The sequence below is a fragment of the Plecotus auritus genome, assembly GCF_963455305.1.
Source record: "Plecotus auritus genome assembly, chromosome: 1".
NCBI lineage: Eukaryota > Metazoa > Chordata > Mammalia > Chiroptera > Vespertilionidae > Plecotus > Plecotus auritus.
In genome coordinates, this window is record NC_137770.1 from 196,557,757 (window position 1) to 196,576,547 (window position 18,791).

The 18,791-nt window shown below is 42.1% G+C and overlaps 1 protein-coding gene across 2 annotated transcripts in view; it reads right to left on the minus strand.

The window, feature by feature from the left end:
• FRAS1 (Fraser extracellular matrix complex subunit 1) overlaps positions 1-18,791 on the minus strand; it is a gene marked incomplete at its 5' end in the record, with an annotated part of 457,295 nt that overhangs the window by 79,089 nt on the left and 359,415 nt on the right. For both annotated transcript variants that reach the window (XM_080673629.1, XM_080673630.1), the window contains 9 exons: positions 2,207-2,386; positions 2,662-2,781; positions 4,230-4,418; positions 6,302-6,565; positions 7,742-7,895; positions 8,906-9,096; positions 12,536-12,671; positions 14,164-14,326; positions 14,959-15,107. In XM_080673629.1, coding sequence (XP_080529755.1) covers positions 2,207-2,386; positions 2,662-2,781; positions 4,230-4,418; positions 6,302-6,565; positions 7,742-7,895; positions 8,906-9,096; positions 12,536-12,671; positions 14,164-14,326; positions 14,959-15,107 — 1,546 coding nt within the window. The remainder of the gene's footprint in view (positions 1-2,206; positions 2,387-2,661; positions 2,782-4,229; positions 4,419-6,301; positions 6,566-7,741; positions 7,896-8,905; positions 9,097-12,535; positions 12,672-14,163; positions 14,327-14,958; positions 15,108-18,791) is intronic.

Sequence of the window (18,791 nt, forward strand, 5' to 3'; positions counted from 1 at the left end):
TTAGGGTTTTGGCCAATCTGTCCATCCCTCCCCAGTCCCTCCCACCATACACACATGACACTCCTTCCTCTAGCATCACTATGGACCTCGACATGGTCTGCCGCATCAGCCTCTAGCTCTGGTAACTCATCTCCCACCGTCCTGGCCCTCACTCACTGCCACAGGCACACTGGTCTCCTTGCTGCGTCTGGAACCTGGTGTGCCAAGCTGATCCTGACTTTCTGTTCACACTCGCTGATGCCTTTGTCTGGGATGCTCTTTCCTTATCTGCCAGTTTGCCTGGCTCCCTCATTTTCTTTGGATCTCTGTTCAAATGTCATCTTATTAGAGGGCCTTCGCTCACCCCTTGCTCCCTGCGCATCCTGGTGATGTCCTTGTTTCTCCCCCAGCACGCATCACCAGTGACATATGATGTATTCTCTTGCTTGACTGCTTACTGTCTGGTTCCCTGCATTAGATGGTCAGTACCATCAGGGCAAGCAATTCCCCCATTTTGCTATTTCCCTGGTTGAGTGAAGACTCTGTAGCCTAAAATACAAAGAAAAGCAATGAGGATCTAAATATCCTGCCAGCTGCCTCGCCTGTATGATGTACAAAATAAAGACAATTCTAACTTTAGATTGTTTATTTGGCAAGTGTCTCTTGTCCTTCACCTTCCTTCCACTGGCATGTTCCATCGGTTCTCTCCCTGAAATTCCTTCCTTCCTTCTCTCCTTCCTTCACTGGCTGTTGCTCAGTGAATACTTAGTAGGTACCAGATATTACCTCATACATTATTCTCCTCTTACCTGGTCCCACTACTGTGCCCTGGGTGAAGCTTCACTAGCTCCCACCTGGTCAAATGTGAATCTCCTACCTACAATCACTGCCTCCTTTTCCCTTCTTTTGGTTCATCCTGTTGGACTCCAGATGAATTTCACTTCCTTTCCTGCCTCAAAATTCTGCAATGACTTCCTACTGCCTATTTAATTAAATAGGAATTATCTCAGATTTGAAGACCCTCCATAAAATGTCAATTTACCCATGAGCACCATCTATTTCAATTTTCAGAGCATATGCTTTAGCTGAACTGAACTAGCCCAGTCATTTTTTTTAATGTGCCCACATGCTGTCCCCATCCCTGGAAATAGCACAACTTCTGTCTGCCCAAACTCTGTCTTCCAAATGCCACCAGCGGGCACCTTACCACCCCATGTATCCTTCTCCCACTTTTGAACTCTTATGACAACAGATTTATGCAGTTCTTAAAACACCTGCCATAGTCTTCCCTGAGTTATGGTTATCTGCAGGGAAGAAGTTCCTTATCTCACCCAGTAGAAAACTCCGGAAGGGAAGAATTGTATTTTATTTACCTTTTTTTTTTTCTTTACCAGCAGCAGCTAAGCTAGAATCTTGCTCAATACACATGCTCACTTGCTCTTTGCTGAATTAAAATTTTAAGCACAACGCATCCACACCAGGCCAGGTTCTCAAAGACTTTAAAAGAAGAACAGGGTGCATGCCGAAACTGGTTTGGCTCAGTGGATAGAGCGTCGGCCTGCGGACTGAAGGGTCCCGGGTTCAATTCCGGTCAAGGGCATGTACCTTGGTTGTGGGCACATCCCCAGTGGGAGGTGTGCAGGAGGCAGCTGATCGATGTTTCTCTCTCATCAATGTTTCTAACTCTCTATCCCTCTCCCTTCCTCTCTGTAAAATATCAATAAAATATATTTTTAAATAATAAAAAAAAAAAGAACAGGGTGCAGTGTTTGCTCTAAGAAATGGACAATCTAGTTATAAAGACAAGATTGCTTTTATAAAATTGCAAATTTTTATTCAACTTTCAGTGAGCAATTACTGAGCATCTACTGTTTGCTAAATATAATGCAAGGCAGTATATAATGGTCAAGATTAGTGATGCAGAAAATAAATACTCATAGATTCTAGGATCGGGGTGGGCAAACTTTTTGACTCGAGGGCCACAATGGGTTCTTAAACTGGACCGGAGGGCCGGAACAAAAGCATGGATGGAGTGTTTGTGTGAACTAATATAAATTCAAAGTAAAGGAGCGGAGGGGAGAGCAAGAGAACCGGATAGAACAGCCAGATCCGGCCCGCGGGCCGTAGTTTGCCCAAGGCTGTTCTAGGTGTATGTATTCACATGCTGTGGCTACCCCAACATGGACTAAATGCCAACTTTGATTTGATAAAGCATCGACAGGCTTACCTGGTGACCCTGCATGCTCCAGGTGGCCCAGCCGGGGCTGTCTGGTGATTCTGTAGGTTAGTGCTGCTGGCTCACTCTCCTGGTCAGTGGCAGAGAGCTGCAGAGTGGTGATTTTCTTCACTGAGTTTTCATCTAAGACCAGTCCTTTATTGGTGGTGATGACTGGTGGGGATTTGTCTTCTGAAAATATTAGAAATAGTTATTTGAAATGGGATATTTTTAGCCTCCTTTCTTCAATTCTGGATCTGGTGCCCGGGGGTAAGATCAGAATAGCTCTGAGAGAGGAGGGGGAGAGGGGGGGCAAGGAGCCAGAGCTTCAACAGCAGTGGGGACATGATCTCAGATTTCCTTACTAGTTGGGTGTAAAGGAAGGGCTCAGCCTCAAGGTAATCACAGTATAGATTCTTTAACTTCAGAACCACTGACATATTTTTAGAGACTCAATGCCCCCTTACCCAAAACAACGATGGAAAATGACTGGCTGATCAATTTGTTTCCTTCTCCATCAACCACATCAAACTTAAAATCAAAGTTCCCACCAGATTCTCCTTTTCTGTGACTGTATTCTACTTGGCCTGTAAAAAGAACAACAACAACAAAAATCAAGATTTGCTATTAATGCTTTCTGCTCTTATTTCTGAAGTGTGAGGTGGTAATTCGATTGGTATCCATACCAAAGAATCAATTAACACTCTCCTGACTTTGACATTGTTTTTGACATTTTAATCTAAAGTTTTCATTTCCTGCTTTCCTCTCCCACTCTGGACTTCCTCCTATTAAAGTCACCTGAAATAGCATTGCTTACAGCTGGGGCTCAGCTTTTGGGAAAGAGTCTGAGGAAGTCTCATGTATAACTAGATCAGCAAAACTGCCAATGTGGTAAATGTGCGCTGACCACACCCCTGTCACTGGTGTGACCGTGTATATACCCATGTCACTGGTGACTCTGTATATACCCATGTCACGGGATAAGAGGCTGCAGAGCTCAGCCCACATTCCCCTAGAAAGCATCACTTCCACTTTCCAATACAGCCTTACATCATTTTTGGAACAACACAAAATATAACCAACCAACAAGTAAATAGATAAACAAAACAAATAAACTCTACACAGAAGTCAAAAGGATCCAAAGGAAGAAGTGCAATGTGTCACACTGTTGTGAACCCACAACATCACTTCTAAGTACCCAGCAATGCAACTATAACCAGATCTCTGGGAAGAGGGGCCTGGTCTCATTTTTAAAAAGAGACACTGATGCAAGGAGTAATTAAGGAATGACTATTCCTTTGCTTATTCTGCCCCCTTTATTAAAGTACAGACAGGTCCAATGAGAATTAGGTTGCTACCACTTTGATGTGTTAGTACATGGACAGGACCCTTATTTTATGCTCCTTGGGGGCATATTTCCACCTCTAAATGGAATTGCACATCACCACAAGATGTTAGATTACTTTCCCCCACAATATGTAACATCCCCCCCTTTTTTACCCCTGAAAGCACTGTGCAGTAACTGCGTAGCATTTAACATTTATGCTTTTACATGACATCAGCATTTCCTGGAGGAGGGATGAGCTATGTAATCTCCCCCAGGCACCTCCGATTTATGCCCTTCCATTTTGCTTAGTTCATTAACTTGTGCTCTTCGGGGAGCTGAAAAGAGATATAAATTGTTCACCTAAGGCAGGCATAATTTTCACCTAAATCCATCCCAATTCACTTCTTTTTCCTTTCCCTCTCTCACATACACTTTTTAGCATTACAGCAAGTCAAATGATTTTTCCCCCTCCACAACAGCCCCAAATTTCATCAATGCTATGTCAAAGGATGAACACATTTTAGCCAAGAATGATAGTTTTAAAAAAAATTGAGGAGTCAAGAAAGAATAAACGGAGCTATAACTCAGTTCTTATTCAAAACAAAGAGTGTACCATTGACTGCCATAGGCTACCAGGCATTTAACTCCCACTCGCTATTGTGGGTGGAGTCTGAGGAAGTCTGAGTAGGCTGAGGACCCCTGGCTGACCTTGGCTGATGTCAGCCTGCGTGAAACTCCGGATGGGGCCTTTGACAGAGATTTGCTCCAGGTTGCCGTGCTTCACTGTCTGCAGGCACCCAGCACCAGGATCTTCCTTCATAATGAACATCACCTGACTTTCATCTGAGTCAGTGTCTGTCACTTTCAAGTGCTGTTCTGTGATGCGTGCTGCAGACCCTGGGAGAGAACAGGAGACCCAGGTCATTCCCCATCATTGCCTTCGAATAGGATGTCAAGTGATTTCGGGAGATGGAGAGTAAATTATCATACATTCTCTGGGTCTAAGCAAGTAGAAGGTGCTTGCCCTTCTGTTTCCATCTCAATAAATGTTAATTTCCCAACCTCCCAATTTGCTATCAGCCCTTGAGTGTAAGTCTGAGCCCCTTTTCTCTCCTGATGCATTCTCACTCTATGTTTGCTCTAGTTCCACAACCTATTAGTTAACCCTATGATAAAATCTGCTTGGACCTAATTTATTTACTGCCTTGAGGATCACCAAATCTTAAACTCACAAACATATCTGGTTGCCATCTCAGACCAAATATCAAAGGCATTACTCCTCAAGACAGAAGATATGGTGAGATGACAGAGCAGGGGGAGCCGAGCGCTGGGCCCTGTGCGACTGCACAGCTGTTGGGGATGGAGGCAAGGAACCGGCTCCTGGCAAACACCTCTTCTGAGGACTTCGCCCTTGCTTTTCTGTTCAGCTGATTTCTCATATTACAAATAGTAAATTCTGGTAAAGTAGATCCTAGTCACCCAGGTGTTCGGAGAGACAATCCACTATGGGCCCTGAGTGCATTTCCTGCTGGGTAATGCGCAGAATGCAAGGCCTGACCACTCGTTACCGAGGCTGTTCTCAGGGATGAGAAGATGTCTTCCCCTGGGACAATGATCAGACTTGCATATTGCTCAGTGTTCCTCTCCTGAAATGCATCCCACTGCATGCGAAGGGTCCATCTGGGCCCTTTGCACCATCACGAGACTTAGAGGGCAGAGAGAACCAAAGCAAACTTGCCGACGGCAATGTTGCCTGCTGTGCTTGTGAGTAACAGAGCACTTTGTCTCAGACCCAGAAATCTGGTGTCTTCCACTAGCACCCATGAAACAGAAGCAGGCTAACTAAGTTGCTTGTAAATAGGGTAAACTTAAATCCCAGACCTAATACTTGGGACCTTTGGGAAGCTCCAATTTTTTTTTCTTCTTAAAATGTGATGTTGTTTTTTTAATTGATTTTTAGAAAGAGAAGAAGGGAGAGGGATAGAGAGATAGAAACATCGATGAGAGAGAAACATGATCAATCAGCTGCTTCCTGCATGTCCCCTATTGTGGATGGAGTTCACAACCCAGGCATGTGCCCTGACTAGGAATCAAACCAGTGACCTCTTGGTTCATGGGTTGACACTCAACCAACTGAGCAACACTGGCCAGCTCTCCAAATTTTCAAGTACCATTATATTAATTTTACTACAGAATACATGGGAAACTAAGAGACTAACAGAACTCCAGTGGAATGTAGCTGCTCTGAGGGTAAAAGGCCCACTCCCTAATTAACATCCTAATGCAAACTGACTCTAAGACCGATAGGTATCACAGATTCTTCGGGGTTGCTCATATATACGCAAAATTATATGTATAAAAATTATCGTAGCAAATGAGTCTCAATTATTTGCACAATCTTTTTAGTGAATGACAGCTTCCCAATTGCCCCACCATACCATTTTTTTTTTTTTTAAATAAGCCTGTTGAAAATCCTACTGGATTTCTTTTATTGTTTCTATGTGGGATTGGCTGGGCAGTGGCAATGTTCATCCTTAGAAATACTATAAACTCTTCTCAATCTTTTCTCAAATTCACAGACATAGGCATCTGGCCCAAAGAATTTCAGAGATTCACATTTGTCACTCACAACTTTCAGTGTCCCTAAAGCAACAGTTCTCCCCAACTCCAGTCTCCCTGAGTTCTGAAAACTTAGCTCATAACCTCCTACAGAGCTAACATGGAAGGAAGGCCTGCACTCTGACAAAGAACGATACCACTCTCTTCCATTCCTCTGGTACCTGCTGAGAGCTGTAGGCCTCGGTTAACAGCCAAGTGGGGGGCGTCACCTGTAGGCAGCTCAATGTATATCTCCATCCTCCCTGTGTCCATGTGGAGTCCATCAGAGAGAGAGAACCAGAACTCATCCACTGCCACACCGGGCCCACCAGGCGTGTACCCCACCAGCCCGCCCAGGATGTCCTGGTAGGTGAAGGAGGAGCCCTGGTCTAAAATCCTCCCCTTCTCCAGAAGCTCAGAAGCAGTCTGCCTCTGGCGTAGATGACCTGAGGAAGGAAGAAAAACAAAGAGGCAATGGTAAAATATATATGGCACCAAAACACTACCTGATTTTGTCAACCAGTATGACCCTGGAAGAATGTCAATCACCTCAGAGGCTCTTGGTGACACATACATAAGTGACCAAAAACTTAGCATCTTATAAATAAGCACAGGGTGCTTCCCTGTGGCCTCTTCTACAAATAAAAAAGATAAAATCCCATTTTTTCTTAAAATCTCTTAAGGAGACACAAATGGGTGTGGTAATCTAATGGCTTAGAAATCAAATCCCACTCCATGAATTCAAACTCATTTCATTATCTAAACCTTATTTTTCCCTTATGCAAAGTGAAAATAGCACTCTTCACTCGCTGCCTTCCTCCCAGGGCATCTGGGATAGGAGATAAGGAGATGTTTTGAATTCCTTTTAAATTCAGAAAGACGCCAAGCATCTTTGGGTTGAGACATAATTTGCTGTTTTCATGGGTCATGTGTACCACAATGAAACAGTTAACATGCTTCATTAAAGAAAATAAAAATTAATGAAGGCAAGATAAAATGCAGCAGCCAATAGCCCCTTCAATTAACCCTCCATCAACAACAACAGTTTCATCTTTAAGAGATCAACGGATATTAGGATGGACCCTTAGGAGATGAAAATTCCAGCGTTAGCCAATATAGGGGGATGATGCTTAGGAAAGAATTAGGTAGAAGACCCCTACTTAAACCTCTGGTTTAATCAGGAAAAGTGACTTTTTGTGTGTGCAAAAGTTCATAAAGACATCTACCATGCCTCTAACCTGAAATGAACACCTTTTGCAGTTAATAACAAGGCTGTTCCTTGCATAAGATGGCCCCAGATTACCAAGCGATGATGCTTTCTCTGAGAAGAGAATATGCAGCTTCTGAAACCTGTTTTGTCTGAGATTACATAGGAAAGTGAGAAAACAGCTGAAATTGGTGGCAGAAACACCAATTACCTAGGATTCAGGCTTTTAGAGCAACTGGTGTCTTCTGTGAGTCCAAAGAATATCAGCTAGCTGTGATTTTGATTTGTAATTGGATACAAAGAATGAATGATATACAGGCAAGAGAGAGAAACAATCAGCTGGAATCTATGTGTTTATTCTAATAACCCATTGGGCACCTCAATTAAGGAACTTTATACAGCAGTTGCATCCTACCGTGGTCAGGCTTTCTTGTCAATACAAAAATCAGCTCATTATCTGGGGTGTCCAGGTCTTGCAAGCTCAAAGAAAAATTGCTTATCACCACTCCAGAGCTCAGCTGCACGCGCAGGGGCTGCAAAGTCATCTGGGGAGGCTCATCATTCTTCCTCTGATTAAAGCACAGAATATTAGGTCTCATACAGATGCCGGTTTAAGAAGGAAAAATGCACATTATTCAGAGGAAGTAATATTGGTGCACCAACTTTCACTACCGAAATAGCGTTTAATGTGTCACTATGTTTAATTCCCAATCAAAATGGTTAGCTTCAAAGGAGAGCAAGTCACACAAACCAAATGTCCCCTTGAAAAGAAACAGGAGGACATTCTACACAATTCTCAGATCTTTTCCATATGTACAATAATCATATTTTCCAGACCAACAAAAATGGACATATGGTTAGGCAAGTACAAGTAGATTTGGGGGATAAAAAAACACATTATTTGAAATCAGAACTGTCTTAGGAAACCCTAAGCATATCATAGTGTCTATAGGAGGACACCACATTTGAAAGTGTGGGTTTTTAAAGTTGTCTCCTTGCTCTTATGCCAGCACCACCCCCATCACTGTCCCTGAAGGGTACTGAGGTTACCATCTGTTTTATTTGCTCAAGGTAAAGGGTATTCCATTCTGAGTTTTTATCTTTTTTTTCTCTCTCTCTCCCTGGGCTGGTAGAGCAAGCCTATGTAGTGCTCCAGTGAAAATAAATACAGTATCAAGGAACATAGTTCTTTGATGCTGTAATTTAATGAATAAATGCATTAAAAACTTAAGAGAAAGCAAATATGCACATAGAACAATTTCAGGGGAAAATTGGCACATGTTAGTTTCCATCTAAATATGAGATTAGCAAGGTTTCTCTGTCTGACCCTCACAAACTGTTTTCACACAGAAAGAATAGATTTTACCCTGAAATGGAAGTTTAGATTTCTAGGTCAGACCATCCCCAAATGCCAGCCTTAATTCTATAAATTTCCTGTAGGTTAGGGTTATTTTTTCAAATTAACCTCAAAAACTGAAGGTCAAATTCAATTTCCTTTGCTTTTCAGTTTATATAAAGCTATTTCACGGTGGGATATTATGGTCAAAGGCCCAACTTCTCCAACTTCCAAAGCCCTTACCTCAATGGTGATATTGATGCTGTGGATTTCCGAACGACTATTTCCATTACTTACATAAAAACTAAAGATATCATGAGTTGGCTCAATGCTTTCATGAACACTCTGAAAGTAGTAAATGTAGTTTTCCAGAATATCTTGAATTGGGAAGGATGCTTCTGGGTCACTAGTAGTTCCAGGGCCAAAACGATCACCTGCATCAACAAGAGAGAACTTTTACCTTGCTCCATCAATCCCTGATTACTAGGCTGAACTGGAAAACGTGACAGCATTATCAGCAAAAGATGAAAGCATGTGAGAGATAACCGCTGGGGTATGGAAGGAGCACAAGAGCAGAAATTGGAAGACTTGGAGTTGGATCACCATTTCCCCACTATTTCTCATCTATAAATGGATATAGCTGCCCTGCAATTTCCATAGGGAATCAAACGAGGTAATATGCATGAAAGCACTCAGAGCGTCACTATTTTATATAGCACAGAATCCATGGTTGTTCTGTTAGAAATCTTTGATAAAATAAGTGCTGGGGCAAGTAATGACGTAATAGCAAATGTTCTACCTTAAGCTTTAGTCAATTTCAAGACCACTCTACTTGGCATATCCTGCAAGAGGAACTCTCTTTCTCTACATAAGAAAAGGTTGACTGTAAGAAACCTTTATATGTAAGAAACATCTCCTTAAGCATGTTTTCATTTGACCTCTTGGTTCCTTTAGGAAACCTCAGTATGGATCACAGTTCAGTCTTTGGGATGGTCCACCAGGGCTGCTGTGAAGCTCAAAGGACCATCCAGAGCTCAGGTGCCATTCAGGTACTGAGATGCTCAAGGACCATCCAGAGCTCCACAGGAAGTGCTGGCTCTAGCTAACTCTTCCTTTCATCCCAACCCCACAGACCATAAAAGAACCAGGGGAAGAGTAAGCACTGTCTACATGATGGATGACTTGCCCCTTACTTGGTCTGAGTCTCTCTGATTGATTTCAAATTGTTATCACATTTTCTTCTAAAAAAAAGGGGGGGGAGAAAAAAGAAACCCCTGTGTCTTCAAACATTCCCTAGACATATCAACAAAGGAAAGTATAGACAGAAGATCTGAAAGCATCAAGGCCTTCTCTTTCCTTCTTTCATAGCCTTTTGCAAAGGCCAGGCCATATATTAAAAAGCCACTGACTTCTTGAATTGTAGACAGTTTCATTTTTGTTGACCTCCCAACAGAAAGACTAGGAATTAAAAAGTTTTGTTTGAATTAAGAACTCAAGACAAATATTTTCTTCTGCAATGACATAAATTTTCTTAAATTTACCCCTCAAATCTGATATCTCTTGTCACCAGATGCATAGAGGAGTCTAATCCCCAGGATGCACAGTTCAGGGTTTCCAGAAGAAATGGCCATAAGTTTTCCCAGTTCTTATTTTCTCTTCCCACTGACTACCAGTAATGTGATAAATGTGGCTGCATTATTTAGGTCAGAAATAGCATGAATAAAGTAAATAATGCCTACAAATACATGCAAACAGAATAATGACTTATTTTCTATCACTGGAAAACAAGCCACTCAACAAGTGAATCTGTCACTGAAGCTCTTAGCATCAACCTTTCGGATTTTTTAAACCACACCTTTTATTTTTTTTCACAGAAATTGTTCTTCTGTGCTTCCTTTCCTTCTTAAAACAAATAGACTGTATGCAAATTAACTAGCTCTCAGTGCAAGCAGGCTATCATCATGAACATCTATTCCTGCATTGCACTGGAGCACATTGGTGCCTAGAGGTAATCAAGGTGGGTCCTGTCCTGGTTGTGCTGGTACTGAATGAATGTAGACTCCAGGCTGTTAGAGTTTATACTTAACAATGTAATTATTCTGTTCCTTCCAGTCTTGCTGGTAAGAAGTTTAAGCTCCTCGTCTAATGTTTTTATAAAGACATTCTTCTGATCAGCTGCATTCCAAACCTAAGTAGCTAGTTTCATATGCATAAGACAGATACGGTTCTTAATACCCATAGGGCAAAGGGAAGGGTCTTTAAATGTTGTGCCTTGGGACAGTAATTCGCCCCCTGACCATCTCTTCCTTACTTCCAGCTTCACACTAATGTAGAGCAGCAGTTTTCCAAGTGTGGCCCTTGGTCCAGCATCAGTGGCATCGCCTATGCGCTAGTGAGAAATGTGAATACATGGGCCTCACCAGCCTCCTCCAGCAGGACCTCCGGTGGCTGCCCAGGAAGCTGTGCTTTCACAAGCCCTCCCTGTGAGTCTATGGACATTAAAGTTTGAGAACCATCTTTAGAGAGGCCAAGGCTTGCCAGAAATTCGACTTCTAGGCCAGTGAAACACTCCTCTGTATGCATTCCAGGTTAACATAAAACCATGGCAGGAAGGCTTAATAAAAAACCACCTGGAGAGAAGAGAAGGCCAGACGCAACCATCCTTGGCTGCTTCCCACCCTTTGTCCATGCTCTTCCCTCTGCGAGAAATGCCATTTTCCCTCTTCCCACAGCAACTCCCACTAACCCTTCAAGTTCCAACTCAAACGTCACTTCCTTAGACTTTTTCCTGCCTTCCCAGGCACAGGTTAACTTTTTGTTCTATGTACTTTCTCAGTGCTTTGCTCCCTTCCCTGCACTGGCATTTTATGTATTGTGTAATGTATCAGTCTTCATATCTGTCTCCCACTCAGGGCAGAGGCTGTGTCCTATTCATCTTTATATCCATTGTGTCAAGCATAAGCATTTGTGGAGATAAATCAAATTCAGTGATAAACAAAGCGAAGTGCACACACTGAAAGATGGGGAAAAGACCCAAGATTTTCTATAGGAAAGCATGGTCACTGCAAAATCAGTTTCCTATAACCAGCCTCAAATCTCAGCACCATGCTGGCCGCAGACATCTTCAGTCAATGGCCTCTCTGTGGGAGCTGCTAGCTGCAGGCCAATTAGAGCCAAGAGCTGCCACATTCAGGAATCTCACTGTAACCTGACAGGGGCTATCTCAGCTTCCAGTCACTGCGGTCTCAGGGGGCCTGTGCATGGTACACATCTCACTTCTTCTCTGTGATAACCACCAAGGGTGGTGGATCCAGGCAGATGGTGGGGGGTGGAGGGGGAGGGGGAGGGATGCTGGGGAGGGTCACAGATAGACAAGCACACATTTTAATTCATGTCATATCTTCAGAAGGAGTCGAGACATAAGCTATGGTTCTTCTAAACTGCTGCTGCATCACAATAAAAGGACAGAAACTTTATTTTCTTGACACTCAATTCTGAGTGTAATCCACAAAGCCCTCTACCCCCCTGCTCTATTTTCCTCCCATAGCACTGGTTTACCTCCTAACATCTCACACGATTTTCTCATTTGTTAGGTTTCTTATTTGACTCCTCCCCCTTTCTCCCAGGATCTAAGGCACCATGAAGGTAGTGGTTTCTGGCTGTTTTGTTTATTGATTTGTCCCTAGTGCTTAAAAAGTGCCTGGCACACAGAAAATGCTCAGTAAATTTCTGATGAGTGGATGAAAGCTTCCTTCCTTCCATTTCTTTGAAATGGTTCCATTCCTCTTTGGTTGCCTATGTCCAGGTTTAATCAGAGGTGGTTACCCCTCCACCCCACTTCTCTCAGTTCTACAGTGAAGCTCCCGCGGGTACCTGTTCCTGTGTTCTCAATGCAGCCATACTTGGGCAGAGCGTTTAGTCTAATGACGGCATCGCCCTGGATGTTGTCCTGATCTTCAGCAGCAAAGAAATGATGAAATGAGAGTGGGGTTCTCCCTCCCTCGTCAACCTGAGAAAGAAAAGATTGCAGAGACAGTCCTTGGGCGGTTGCAGGTAACTGCACTGCGGTAAGAAAAACTGAATTGCAAAGTGCCCCTGGGGTGACCTTCTGGCACCAATTTCACTTCTTTGAGGAGGCAGATCCTCCACAGATGAGATGAGGAATGTGCACGCTGCTGAAGCCAGGCAATCTCCCAGCACCTTGCAAAGCGACACTCAGGCACAATGACTCGAGTGTCTCCCTTCAAAGCCGTGCTTCCTTCTATGATGGATCTGGTTATAAAGTAGCTCTGGCCCACTCCAATCACCCACCTCGCACAGCTACACACAGGACGCTGCCTTTCTCCCATATCAACATTCAAAAGCCCACAGCTAGAAAATGATCGTCCAGTCCTCCCCCAGACACTGTGTGGGTGACTGTCCTACACATGGTCCCATGCAGAAAAAAGTCCTGTTTATCCCTTTACAGGACATATTTATCGGTGTGCAGAAAGAAAGGGCTCAACATATCTCAAAACTAGTGCTTATCTTAATGTCAATGAGGACAATAAATCAGTGGGAGTAAAGCAGTTGCTCGCACTAACTTTCTCCTTTGGGGGCCCTGCTTTGCGTGCTCATGCTGTGAGCCCAGTCTGGTGTGTTCTGCTGGCCTGCTGAATCCGACCCTGGCTCTGGGAATGGGAAAAGTCCAAATGGCTGCCCCAAGGTGTGGAAATGGGAAAATGGGTGGAACATCAGAATCGTTTAGAAACAACTCGGTTTGATCAATTTTGAATCGCTCAACAGAAAACAGAAAAGCTCCTGAGTGCAGGATGAGGAAAGCGAATTAACTTTTATGGAATTCCTACACCATGCCAGTACTGTACTGTTTTTTTAAAAAAAATGCTAATTTATTAATCATCAAAGCAGCCTTCTGGAATTACTCATATTTTAAAGATGGGGAAGTTGAGGCTAAGAAAGATTACATGTTGGCCCAAGGTCACTCAGCTAGTAAGTAACAGGACAGGCACTTAAACTCATGTCTGTGTAACTTCATGATTAGGATTTATTATCTAATTGCCCCCCATCCCCTGTCTCCCCACTCCATGGAACTGTTAACACAGTATAAATAGTGATAAGTATCAACTTAATTTAAGGACTGACTTGGGGGAACATTTCCCATATCCCCATGTTTTAGTTGCTGCGAACATTAGATTATAGACTCCTTAAAGATATATTCCATTTTTAATTTTGCTCCCTCTTCTATACACATCTAGGATTTATGTCTGGCATATAAATATGTGTTGACTAAACAATGTTGACATAATGATTTGGTTTTCTGCGTACAATTATTTTCTTACTTTTTAATGATTGAAAAAAAATGCATATCTTGATGCTATTGCCTGGAAACCTTGCAGGAAGGAGTTGGCAGCCAATTTATTAGAAAGAAATTCTTCATTTACATTCCCACATATTCCAGCTCTCTGTAGCACTCAATATCTATTGATCTGAGAATTGTTTACCGTGATAAGGTCAGCAAAGGCAATGACAGGAGGTGGATTCTTGACAGGAGTGATCATGATGGTAAACATCTGATTTTCCAGTCGGTTGTGGTCCATATCAGACACAGAGAAATGGAAGCTATCAGTAATCAGCTGACCCTCAGTCTCAAACACGGCTGAGTATCTACAGAGGCCAAGAGAAGAATAAAATGAATGAGCTACACTGAGAAGCCAAGTAAATGAGTGCATCTTTGTTTAAAAATGGGGCCAGGGCCTAGCTGGTTTGGCTCAGTGGATAGAGCATTGGCCCATGAACTAAAGGGTCCTGGATTTGATTCTGGTCAAGGGCATGTACCTCGGTTGCAGGCTCAATCCCTAGCTCTGGTCGGGGCAGGTGCAGGAGGCAACTAATCGATATGTCTCTCTCACATTGATGTGTCTCTCCCTCCCTTTCACTCTCTCTAAAAATCAATGGAAAAATATCTTAAAGTAGGGATTAACAACAACAATAAAAATGGGACTAGAAGCAATATAATCTTTCAAGGGAGTTACTGTTTAGTAGTCAACTTTTTAAAAATTTTGTTCCACATCTTAAAAAAATTATTGAACTTATTGGGGTGATATTAGCTAATAAAATTATATGAGTTTCAAGTGTACAATTCTATAATACATCATCTGTATATTGTACTGTGTGTTCACCATCCAAAGTCAAGGTTAACTTTTTAATATTAAAAATTTTTAATGTTGACATATTGCAGGTGTCCCCCTTTATACAATTAAAAAAATTCTGTCAGGTAATACAAAGTGGTTACATACCTAATTTTCTGGTTGTTGATATCTTCCATCGTGAAATTGGCAACCTCTGAGATTTCTTCCACTTCAAGTCCTGAGGTTCTTAAAAGAGTCCCATACATGGGCAGAGAACTTAACTGAATCCAGATCTCAGAGTCGGGGGAAGAATCATCCTAATCAGGCAAATATGAGGTAAGACATGAATGCACATTTGCAGAAATAAATACTCCAGTAGTTAAAGATCAGGGTGATTCCTGCTCTGCTAATTGGAAGTCTCTTTCCCTTTGTGACAAAGCAACACCATTTCAAACTGCAGGAAAATCCCAGTACTCATTCCTCCTAAAATGCCTCTTTGATAATCTCTTTTTTCAAGAGTAGCTCAAGATAACAGTGAGGAAATGCCCGTTAGGCATGGGGCATAAAGCTCTATTGTTACTAGAAGAGCCACACAAGGTCTCGTTTTTTATTATAAGCATTGAGTGAAGAACAAAACAGGGTCAGAGATAAAAGCCCTCTTTTTGAAAACATAGTTGTAGGCTTCTTCTAGAGTTTCTAAGAACGATGTCCTTTTTAGAAATAGGTAAAATTCTCTTATAACGTTAATACAATAATAAAGAAAATTCTGCAAAACAGAGAGAATGAAGTTACTTAGCTCAGCCAATGATTCACTTTAATGTTCAACATGATAAAAATTTTTAGTTAAATAGAATTTAGGGGATGTTATGGATTTCGTAAGAGGACTGAAAAGACCATTTCCGTTTCCTTCTGAATTGCTTATCAGGAAATAAAATTGGCTTTCTATGTTTCTACATGGACAACAATTGAATGTCTTAATAAACAACTTCCTCTTTCTTCATGGATCTTTTTGGGAATATCTAGAAGATAGGCAACATCTTGGAAGGTTTTCTTGGAAGTCACTCATCTTTCAGAGCACTTGATGTGAACACGGGGGCACTTTACACTCTACCATAGCAACAGTGAAGGTCAATATTGCATAGTTGGGTGTTCTCTCAAGTGCAAATGTTCACAGCTATGTTGTACAGTTAGCAGAGGTCCCGGGCAGAAATGTGAGCATGGGTACGTGGTGATCTGGTGATTTTAATCAGTTCTCACTCTAGCCTCAGAGGCCTTTTTAAGTTGGCTGTTCAGATCCTCAAGGCAAGATCATAGAACTTTCCAGATTTCCTCACATTTTTTGACACTTAGCAAGAGAGGAAACTAAATTCATTGAGACTGCAACACTTCAGAAAATTTCCCCTAAATTTATGCTTTAAAAGTTTCTCTTTTTTTCCACATGGGTTGTCAAATATAATAGGCAGACTTCCAAAAGACTACCTCTTAATATTACTGTGAGTACTCCCTGAAAGTGAATTTTAAAAAGGCAGCTGAGAGTTCTAAATATTGTCTTCCAGAATGGCAATGGACTACAAGGACAGAGCTCCTGACTCTAAATTCCTCATTGGCAAATTTGGCAAAGAAATACTTTTTTCATGTCTGGCACATCTTATTATAATGTTTCCAATCTCAAAGGACTGCTGTGTTTGAAAAAGTGTGAAATCAGCTACTTTTTTTTTCTGAAAATACTGTCATAATTTAAAGAAATTACTATTTTGGGATATCCAAGACACTGCAGGTACAAAAATTTATAAGTCTGGATGGTATGGCTCAGTGGCTGAGCATCAAGCTATGAACCTGGAGGTCCTGGTTGGATACTCGGTAGGTGGCGTGCCGGAGGCAGCTGATCAATGATTCTCTCTCATCTTTGATATTTCTATCCTCTCTCCTCTCCCTCCCTAAAATCAATAAAAAAATACATTTAAAAATTTTATAAAAATATAGAGCTTTTTCTCATGTAACTTTTCTACTTGAAGACCTTCTTACCCCTTCTGTATTAACCCATTTTGTTATATTCTTTTTATTATTTATAAATCTATTGTTTGTCATCGATTCAACACTAGAACTAGTACTTTGATAATTAATATTTGTCTATGTGTTTTTCTTCTATCCTGTCACTGGGTCTACCATTACCCTGAATCTTGTTTCTTAGAATTTTGCGATATAGTTTGATATATTACTACAAAGTATTTTACTGTTTTTTTTATATACTTATGAAAAGGTAGTTAGACTCTCCTCTTGTGGGATTTATTTTTCTTTTTATTTAATAATGGAGTGCTAAGAGCCATCAATATTGTTTTGTGTAGCAATAGTTCAACTGTTTAAAAAATAATTCATCTGTTTTGAGTGTTCTTTAATATTCCATTGAGTAAGTGTACTACAAGTTATCTGTTGGAGGCAAGATGGTAACTGGCGGGAAGGTAGAGAGGGAGAGTGTGTGAGAGAGTGAGAAAGCAATAGAGGTGTGTGTGGACGTGTGTGGGTGTGTGTGTGAGTGAAATAGGGACAGTTAGACCCTGCATTTCTTCCAGGGGGTTGCCAATCCGGGCAGTCTTAGATGGCAAAACCCCACAGCTGAATTTGAGCCTGGGTACATGGACACAGGGAGTTTGTTTTCCACAGTGCACACCCACATGACCAGACCCCACACCCACACTAAGGGGCAGAACCACCTGGCTTTGATTCAGGGCAAGTGCACACAGAAGGCTGTTTGCTGCAGAGCAGAAGTGGACCTCCTGCCAACACAGTGCGACTGAGCAACCTGGTCTCCCGGGCAGATCGGGGACCCTGAATCTCCACACAAGAGGCAGCATTGACCACCAGTGACTAGACTCCATTCCTTATTACATGCGCCTAAGATCCCTGATTCCCAGTACATTCACACTAAGAGCCAGTGACTCCAATTCTTGGCGCACGTGCACACAGGGACCTGATTCTCAGTGCGAGGTAGCACCAAGAAACAGAGACTCTGATACGCGATTCTCGGTATGGACACAGGGAGCCTCTGACTCCAGACATGCAATGGGGGACTTTAATTTTTGGCACACGCCAGTGGGTTCTCTGTTTCAATGTGGCGCAGGCAGGGTCCCTGATTCTAGGGGCACACACGAGGCCACACTAATCGCCTGTGACTCTGACCCAGGGCGAGCATGGCTCCCACCAACCCACAGCAACCACACGTCTTGGTATCAGAGCTCTTCAGTGACACTTGGGGGGTGCAAAACTCCCACAGCACAAAGTCCAGACCCCCACAACTCGACATCTGAACCTTCTGGTGAAAGTCAGAATGGGAAGACAATGAAGCAATCCCCAGAGGAAAGAAAAGGAGGAATCGCCAAGTAAGGAAATAAGTGAAACGAAAGCATGCAACACGACAGAAAAAGAATTCAGAGTAATGGTCATACAGTTCATACACCGGATGGATGAGAAAATCAACAACTTATGCAAAAATCAGGAAGAAATGAAAAATGATATAGCTACAATCAAAAACACCATGGAAGGCTTTGGGACAATGCAAAACGAAATAACATGCGTATAATAGGGCTGCCAGAAGGACAAGAAGAGCAGCAAGGATTAGAAAATTTATTTGAAGAAATAATGACAGAAAACTTCCCAGATATGGGGAAGAAAAAAGTTACTCAAGTACAAAGAGTCCAAAGCAAGATGAATCCCAAAAGACCTACACCAAGACACACCATAATTACAATGGCAAATGTTATAGACAAAGAGAGAATCTTAAAGGCTGCAAGAGAGAGACAGAGAGTTACGTACAAAGGATCCCCCATCAGATTATCAAATGATTTCTCAACAGAAACACATCAAGCTAGAAGGGAATGGAAGGAGATATACAAAGTGATTCAAAGCAAGGACCTCAATCCAAGAATACTCTATCCAGCAAGACTATCAATCAAAATTGAAGGGGAAATCAGGAGCTTCACAGACAAAAAAAGGCTAAGGGAGTT